Below are 9,264 nucleotides of genomic sequence, written 5' to 3'. Positions count from 1 at the left end.
ATTATTTACGGATCTTATTTCTTAATTTTAATAGTTTCTGTATTTAACTATTGGTTTTGTTACGTAAGATCATCTTCAATGGGAAATGTAAAAATTGTGTTATATTTAGCACATAAAAAGACCTTGTGATATATTTGCATCAATTTTTAGCATTCACAATTAAAAATTTTGATACAAATTAATGTTTTTATTGAAATTATAAATATAATAATAATTTTATCATTAATTTTATTATTATTTTATTATGTAAAATAATAATAAATAATATAAATAATTCATGATTATTGTTATAGTTAAATATACTAATAAAATAATAAAAATGACATAAAAATAAATAATAAAATTATGCATTTATGGTGATGCATATTTTATATCATAGCAAATCTAGCGCCAAATTTGACACAACATTTATCATCTACCAAATTTGCATCACCTTATAACACACTACTAAAAAAAGCCCTATTTTTTTTTTTTTTTTGGCTGAGTTGGTTATATTTTAGCATTGAATCATTTATTTACATCTCCATTGGAGATGATCTAAGTTTAAGTTTCAGATTTTGAATTTGTTATTTTATGAATTGGCTTTTGTATGTGAGTTTTTATTTCGGCTGCTTTACGAAATTAGTTTCTCTGTTTTAAATTTTTAACTAGTTGATAAATATAACTAGTTTCTTTGTATCATATTTCAGCGTTCAACTTTGGTGACTTTCCAGTGACTAAGAAAACTCTGACGACTTTTTCGACGATGATGATTCTTGTAATTTTTCCGACATTCAATGAAAAATTTGGATGACTAATCCAACAGCAATGACAAATTTCAATGACTATTCCGACGATAATAATTGCTTTAACAATTTTTCCAACAATATTTGTTTTTAAAAATATTGTTAACTTTATTTATGGTATTTCATGCAATAAGTTTTATGCCCATAAACCATAAAAATGTAAACTAACTTTTCTTTTCCCATATATTTTTTTTTGGGGGGTAAATTCTCTGAGAAAGCCTTGTAAGTTATAGTTGCATGCATTATGGAAAAATACCAGGCATTCATCGAAACCCACTAGGGTTTAATTTTATCCAACTTTAAAATGTTGATGTTATGATTCCAGACAAAAGAAAATTTATTCTACATACTTGAGACTATCGAGCAATTACATCTTCAATAGCTTCCATCTATGACAGAATGGAAAAAGGCATCCATGATTTTGCATAGAAATAGTATTATTGAAGTGAACAACAGGACTGTTTGAATCATTTTTACAATGGAACAGAAAACACATTAGATCAATTAGAGATAAGGAGGCTTGGACTGCATTTTTGATTTCTTATGCTCTTCCGAGAACCCTTCCTACCCTGAAAAATCGACTGATTAACCTAGTAAATTAAGAGGGGAGATAGGCTCAAACTGATCCTTGTTCGAAAGGTACACGCACAAATAGCCGGCCATGCAGACTAACAACAGCAGATGTGTGAAGTGGATCAATTCTCGCCGGCAGGCTTACCACCTGAAAGCCAATCCAACATAAATGTTCTTAATTCAACCCATTTAAATTGGAGGAAGGTGAACAACAACAGATATAGAGATATAACAACATTCACGGCTCTTTACATTTCATATTACAAGTGTCAATCTCATACTACTGTAGGCTCTCTTCTCAGTTATTAGTTTTTTCAGTAAATGTATGATCAAATACCTTCTGAAATGGTGTAATACCCCAAGGATTGTCAAGCTGTTCTGGTTGACCTGTTATGACCAAACGTCCAGCTGGATCTGATTGAACTCGCACCTGAGTCCACCATAAGAGTTGAACATAAGAACATAAAAGCAACACCATATCATAGAAAAGCCATTATTATATAAATTCATATAAATATATATATATATATATATATTTATAAATTCTCTTCCACTGTCTTCATTTCTTACTTTCCACAAATTAAGTTAAAATCGATCCGCATATCATTTCAGAAATTGACCTCCCAAAAAAGGGGGGAAATCACACCATAGAACATCCAATGGTTATGTTAATAAGTACATGCATTTTCTTTTCTGATTTGGTCCCTTGCTTTCCACAAAAGCATAATAAACAATTCTTACACATCTTTTGACTTCCCAATCAACTAAATGAAAAACTTAGCAACTACAAAAAACGAGTTGAATCTGCTGTCTTGTGAAACAAGCTAAAATATTACACATCACCAAGTGGGATGGGTCAAAGGGATAAGGAATAAATTTCCTATCACCCTCTAGCGCCTATACGTTAACGTCTAAAATGTAGTGACCTCACATCATAAAGACAAAAATGTAGCATGTTTTCCTCAATGGAGTATAGAAAGTTGACATGAAACTTAGAAGAGTAATACAGTATCTGCTACTGAATCAGAGCAAACTTATAACGCACAAGCTCACTAGCAAACATCCATAAAAACACTTATACTACAGACTATGAGAAGACGAAACAAATAAGCAGAAGATTGCAACCTCTAATCTAGATCAATATTAATTGTTAATAATTATCAAAAGTGACCTAATAAGATTAAAACTGTGCTTACACCGGTATTACAAATTAGACAGAAACAAGGAAATTGAAAAAAAAAAAAAAAGAGGGGGCGGGGGGCTCAAGTACCTCTTCTCGCAGGAGCCCAGGGACTAGTGCATATATCTCGAAGCAATCCTTCTGGGAAAGTACGCAGCAAATTTAGTTATGATTGTACTAAAGTTTACATCAATTAAGTAATTTGGAGACTAGAGAAGAATATTATATTTGATTAGAAAAGGAAGGCCTTATGCACTATAGCCAAGTAAACTTACTGTTTCTCGCACATTAATCTTCACCCAATCAGCTGGAGGTCCGACATCAACTATAGTAGTGTCAACTCTACAAAATGCAAACCATGAGTCGTTGATTTTATCGAAAAATTACACACAAAAAAACTGTAAATGCATGGACCATCCACCCTCTCTCCCCGTCTTGGTTTGGGTGTTGATGGGAGGCCTTAGTGAAAATCCTGTACCTCTTTTTTTTCTTACATTTTTTTCCCCTGTGAAAATTGTAAGGGAGGATAAATTTGTTTTCCTTGAAGAATGTTAACACTGCATTTTGACCTTCGTTAAGGCCATAAAGCAAAACCTTCATAAACTATAGTATTCCTAGTAAGCATTTTGACATTATTATCAGTACTAGTTGCCTTGTTATTTCTCAAATTATTAAAACAGTCTCATTTTGGTCCTTCAATTATTCTTTTGGTTCATACACTTATAAAACTGTTTTTTGTTTAGTCATTTTTCAACATTTTCCAAGAAATAAATGTTTAGGGACCAATGCAATAATAAATTAACTGATAGTGCCCATAAATTAACAATTTTTTAACAGAATAAGACAATAAGTCTTCAAGGACAAATAGTGATCAATTTTTAATCAACAGACAGTAAAATTTTATTTTTATCCCATACAGATTCTTTCATCTCATAAGGTAATTCCAACTTCAAATATTCAGAAATGACATTCAGTGAGCATTGTTCCATTCATTCTTCTAATTCATGAAGATAAATGCAGATGCAACCAAAGGCATGAAGCATTGAAATGAGTTAAATTTGTAATATATTGAAAGAAAATATTCGTAATATTAACTGCTTATCTGCTGCAGCTACAACAGCTATAGTTTTCTCAGCAAGATCTAGATTGGGGGGCTTGTGTTTCAGGGACCCTGATGAAAAGCACAAAAGTGTAAATGAATTTTGGCTCACGATGCAAGTTGGCATAAAGAATTTTTGTCACAGGAGCTCATACCAATGCTTTTAAGGTTTTTTTCACGCTTTGATGCAGAATTTGAGTTCTTGTCCTATTAACCGAGAGAAAGTAAAAAAAAATTGTTATTGTTGTAAATGTCTTGGATGGATTAAATTACAAGAACATTTTGTTAAGCATGAGACCTTGCCCTAACTGTAATTACTTGCAACACAAGAAACTTAATTTAATACTATATTACTACAATAGAAATGACATTATTTTAACAAACCTTAGCTATAGGCTCAGCAACCTCACCATATCCAATAAGACGCTGAGCATGCCAACCCTGCATGGCGCGGGCTGCAGCATCCCTTCGTGCCCTACCTGATCCAGGAGTTTGGTAACTACTTGCCTATACACAAAATTAATGAAATAAAGTTACCTAAAAAAACCGTTACTAACTAAATTATACAAATTGATCAAGATTGAGAGGACAAAGTAAAATGGGGATGCATGTATGTGGGGGTATTAAATGTAACAAAGAACCCATAAAACTATAAGCTTGGGCGTATTTTAACTACATCCAGAAAACATACCAACTATGTAGAAACTAAATTTTACCTCCTTTTCAACATTGGTAGACTGGGAAAAGGGTCCAGCTGGAAGTTGGAGTTCACCAACTTGCCTTTTATGCTTTTCGTATTCTAAAAGGGCCTGCACAAATCATAAATGTCACAGAATAAAAAACAAAGGTGCATTTGTAGAACCCTCCATGACAAGTGGCACTGATATGATTACGAAAAAGATAATCATATCATATAAAACTAAAAGAAGAAACAAGTAGAGGAAAAATAACATACTGCCCTACACACACACTCTCTCTCTCCCTCTCCCTCATCTTATGAACTCGTGAGAAGTTACAATAAGATCCATATATTTTGTTGCCGGTTCTCAATCTTGAAACAAATAAAAATGATAGAAATTCCGTCACATATGTAGGTCAACTAAGGATATTCAACTACATAATATTACCTTTTCATAAAATATGCGGAATGTCCAAGAGACTGTTGTGCATGTTCTGAGGAAGTAAAAATGAAGAGATTAAGTTCATTTACTGAAATAATGTATTTTTCAGTGAAAGACAAATAAAAGTCAGTAAATAAGTGTGGTTTGATATTTATATTAAAAGCATCAACATATGATAGAAACATTATTTTTACTGCATGAGCTATTATAGTACAGTAAACAAAAAGGACAAAGGAAAATAAAAAGAAAGAAAGAAAGAAAGCGTGTGTAACAATAGAAAGCTAATTCAAAACATAAATATCAAGTATTTTTTTTAAGAAATTATCAAAAAGCAATAAAAAATGCAGCATTCCTTACTTAGGAGGATGGAATGACTCTCCTACTTGCCGCCACAATTTTGATGCAGTCACCTACAGTTACCCGTAAACAATAAGCAGCTTAATTTCATGATACAAATTACAAAACACAAAACAGTAATCTAAAACCCCAGATGTAACTGAATGCAGAAAATTTCCAACCCAATGCTCCAAATATATTTAACTCTTCCTAGTGTTCTGTCATGTTTGGAATATTTCTACAAACTCATAACTTGCCTACTTGGAAATAAACAAGTAGGCGGGACAGAAAGTTAGATTCATGAACATTAAAAATAAAGGAAGGATCAATATATTAACATTTACATAGGCTATTTCACATGAGCAGCAGCCATGCTCAGTCCTCGCCCTAATAATATACCAGTTTAAACTATCGATTAGGATTCAGAAACATTACATCTTTTTTTTTATTTTCTTTTTCTTAGGGAAAAACATATTACCACATTTACCATTCTACATTAAAGTTTAGATGTTTCTTAGTATTTATTCCTCTTTAATAACCTTGAGCACTCTGTGTAACAATAGCCATAAGGCCCATAACCATATGTCTTAAAGATTCTAGTCTTGTGCAAGGTTTATCAAAACAACTAATGATGATGGCTTACAATGTTTTTACATAAGAGTAAGAACAACCATCAGGTGCAGGTGGAAACTTACCACTTCATAGCCACCCAATCTAATAACAGCTCTCCATAATCTACAATACATGACATTAAAGCAAGCCAATTTAGAGGAAGACGATCAAACCCAAATACAGATAATTTGATTCGAATGGGTGAGCAAGGAACGGGCTTACTTAAGACAATTGAGGGGTTCTCCATAAAACTTTGGGGCTTTGAATTCAAAGGCATTCTCCCTGTAAAAAGTCTCAAGCTCCTTCATGAAAGCTACCTGCTGCGCTAGTGTACCATCTTCTGGTGAATCAGAATCCTCAACCTCGACCATCTGTTATATAATCAGCGTTATATATGGTTACAAAAAAAACCATAAGTAGATACAAATCAAACTAGTCGCACCTGAACATCATTGAATCCATGCTTTAAGTCGTTCTCATGTAAATGGAAGCCATTGCCCTCAATTTCAATCTCGGTAGAGGCAATATTAGCATTGTCTTTATTGATGTCCACGTTCCGATGCTCAAGTGGTGATGGTTCACTAAGACCACCACCATTACCCTTCTTGGCATCATCTTCGTCATCAAGATCAGACAATTGTGTAGGTTTGGGGGTTAAGGAAGGAGATTGTTGTTGGACTTGACCACTAGCGTCCACATCAGAAGCATTAGGCAACAAATCAGGGTTGGCCTTTCCGTTCTCTTCCTTCTTCTCGCCCATATTTATGATCGAAACCCTAAAATAAAGGCGCGTTTGGGTAATATATCACTCGAAACCAAACGTAAAATTGAGTGGATAAAAAAACAGGGTTGAACCTGGAAAGATAAGAAGGGATTCAAACCGAGTCAGTGAGGATATGTAAGAAGATGATTGATGAACTGAGAGAGATAGAGAGAGTTAGAACATAGAGAAATGGGGTGCCGTCTCCATCTCCATCTCCATCTCCATGGCCATAGCCAACACTCAGGAAACTCGGAACTCAGAACTTGGAACTCAGTCAGTTATTAGAGTGAACCAATAAAAATCTTACCCTTAAATTTACATTACTTGTTAAAAAAAAAAAAAAAAAAAAAAAAACCTACATTACATTTTTTTTTTTGAAAATAAACCTACATAATACATTACATTTTAATGAACAAAATTACTTAAGCTTTTCAAAAAGAAAAAAGTTTTAACTCTCTCTCTCTCTCTCTCTCTCTCTCTCTCTCTCTCTCTCTCTCTCTCTCTCTCTCTCTCTCTCTCTCTCTCTCTCTCTCTCTCTCTCTCTCTCTCTCTCTCTCTCTCTCTCTCTCATTTTCCAAGCATTCGTGGTTTCTCAACCACCCTCACAAATCCAATCCATTCTAAGGATGGTCTCACCTCCTTTCACCATTGATACATTGAAGCACCATGGCTTTTTTTTAAAAAAAAAAAGAGAAATGGTAACTTCATATATTAATAATAACTCCTGCTAAATTTTATTTTTAGCTGATTCTCTTACTAAATTTATTTTACAAAATACTTCTAGTATTGTGGTATAGTTACTTCAAATAAAAAAGTCTCTGCAAATTTCATTTCTAGAAAGTTGTTCACTCGCAGTTGTCAGTTCTGGAAGGAGTTCTATGGAATGATAGTCGAGTCTGAAAGGGAGTTTCGGATGACTATCATGTCCACTCCGGGTCCAGTTCTCAGGATAGGTAACCTAACTCTGGGATAGAGTTCTAGTTGGCTAGTCCTCCTCCCTTGAATAGCAGTTCTGGATAGTCGACTCCAGTAGACTTACACATAATATATATGTGATGTTAAAAGCACTATTGATGTAATTAAGTATTGGATCTTATATAATTAAATGTAATAACTTTTATGAAGTATTGCTATGAGAAATGCTAAAAGTCACTACTAGCACCTTTTTAGGTGTCATATCGTTATTGGTCCCATATAATTAAGCATTGCTATTGGGCATCGAGTTTGACAAAGAAGAAGAATATAGAGATTTCTATTCGGGTATAGTTTGATTTTGTTTCTGATGTGTGGGTTAAGATCTGGGTTTGGGTTCATTGGAAATGAGAGTGATTTTCCATACCAATCTGACATACCTCGTGAATTAAATTCTATTGAATCAATGATTGAAATATGAATTTGTTGGATATACTGATACAAGTTTGATTTCAAAAAAAATTAATTTATGGCATCTACATTGTTAGGATTTTTTTTTTCATTTTATGCAATTTAAGAATTTTTTAACGGTTGGAGGTCGGGGTGTGGCTAGATGAAGAAGACGGTGACCGTGAGTAGTGGCTCTCTAGAGAGCTCATGGATTGGGATGTGACTGGGATGAGGGTCGAGGTGGGTGATTCGGTGAAGAAAACGAAGAAGAAAAATAATAATAATAATAATAATAATTGTTGCTCCTAAATTCGCCCAATATACGTGGACCAGTCAAGAGGGGACACGTGGATCAAATTACTTGAGAAGAACTGCTAAGTCTTTGTATGACACCAGGAAGCATTATTCGCATGGGTCCCGGAAGATGTACCCGGAGTACAAGGTACTCCCGGAAGCGAGCATAGCTTAAAGGCACTCCGGGATGTGTCAGGTCTCTCCCGAGAAATCAAGTCGCATTTAATGCTGCATGGGAGGAAGCGTGTTGGGACTGTAACACGCAATAAAGTCTGACGGCACAACCCCCAACAAGAAATACACAAGTAATGATCATTTAAGTCTAGCGACGGCTACTCTGCGAAGAGTCACGTCAATCATAAGACAAAAAGGACATTCTCCATAAAAACCCTACAGCACCTAGGGATTTGACCATGCATCACCCATGGTATATTCATCGGAAATGCCCAACTTTATGGATACTTACAGACACATATGTAAGAACAATTCTAGGGATTACCCCACCAAAACACTATAAATACCCCCTCAAAGCTCATTTAATGGGGTCGGAGAATCTTAGTTGCTAAAGAGCAAAGAGAAAAAAAACTCACCAAGAACATTCTTTGTATTAAAGAGAGAAACATTCTCCCAAGTGTAAAATCTGTATTAAAGATATCCATTAATAGCAGTGGCTCGTGGACTAAGGCTCATTAACGCCCCAACCACGTAAAAAGTCTTCATCTCGCTTTCTTACAGCTCATTGTTATATTCATATTTTATTAGTTGCCGAAAACCTCGGTCAACAATAATAATAATAATAATAATAATAATAATAATAATAATTTTTATGATTTTTAAAATAATTTTTTTAATTTTTTTTAATTATTTTTTTATTAAATTCATGATTTGGAAAAAATTAGTAGGTAGCATTTTATTAGTATCTAACAGATGTGTGAGAATTGGGTACAAATGGACTTACAAAAATAGTGATCTTGCAGACTATTACTATAAATTATATATAAAAAAGTGTGCAACTTGTGGCCCTCCTTATAAAATTAATACAAGTCTTTATGGAAGAAATGATAAAGTTGTTGTGTGAATATTGACTTATTTAACATCACATATATATTATGTGTAAGTCTTACAAATTACATTAAAAT

The 9,264-nt window shown here is 33.8% G+C and overlaps 1 protein-coding gene across 2 annotated transcripts; it reads right to left on the bottom strand.

Moving 5' to 3' along the window:
• Positions 1–1,047: 1,047 nt before the first annotated feature.
• LOC115711694 (AT-rich interactive domain-containing protein 5) lies at positions 1,048–6,856 on the bottom strand. Of its 2 annotated transcripts, none has more exons than XM_030640087.2 (14): positions 6,588–6,856; positions 6,149–6,482; positions 5,929–6,077; positions 5,790–5,829; positions 5,116–5,168; positions 4,765–4,810; positions 4,354–4,446; positions 4,022–4,144; positions 3,793–3,844; positions 3,634–3,709; positions 2,814–2,880; positions 2,629–2,679; positions 1,696–1,788; positions 1,048–1,506 (listed from the first exon to the last, which is right to left on the bottom strand). In XM_030640087.2, exons 2-14 carry the CDS (start codon positions 6,464–6,466, stop codon positions 1,402–1,404), a joined length of 1,266 nt encoding a protein of 421 aa, XP_030495947.1. In that variant the 5' UTR covers positions 6,467–6,482; positions 6,588–6,856; the 3' UTR covers positions 1,048–1,401. The 2 variants fall into 2 exon arrangements, with proteins under 2 accessions (XP_030495947.1, XP_030495938.1); XM_030640078.2 differs by having other exon boundaries at positions 6,562–6,817.
• Positions 6,857–9,264: the final 2,408 nt, after the last annotated feature.

The sequence above is a fragment of the Cannabis sativa genome, chromosome X (genome assembly GCF_029168945.1).
Source record: "Cannabis sativa cultivar Pink pepper isolate KNU-18-1 chromosome X, ASM2916894v1, whole genome shotgun sequence".
Taxonomy (NCBI): Eukaryota; Viridiplantae; Streptophyta; class Magnoliopsida; order Rosales; family Cannabaceae; genus Cannabis; species Cannabis sativa.
This window is presented reverse-complemented; position numbering and strand designations above follow the sequence as displayed.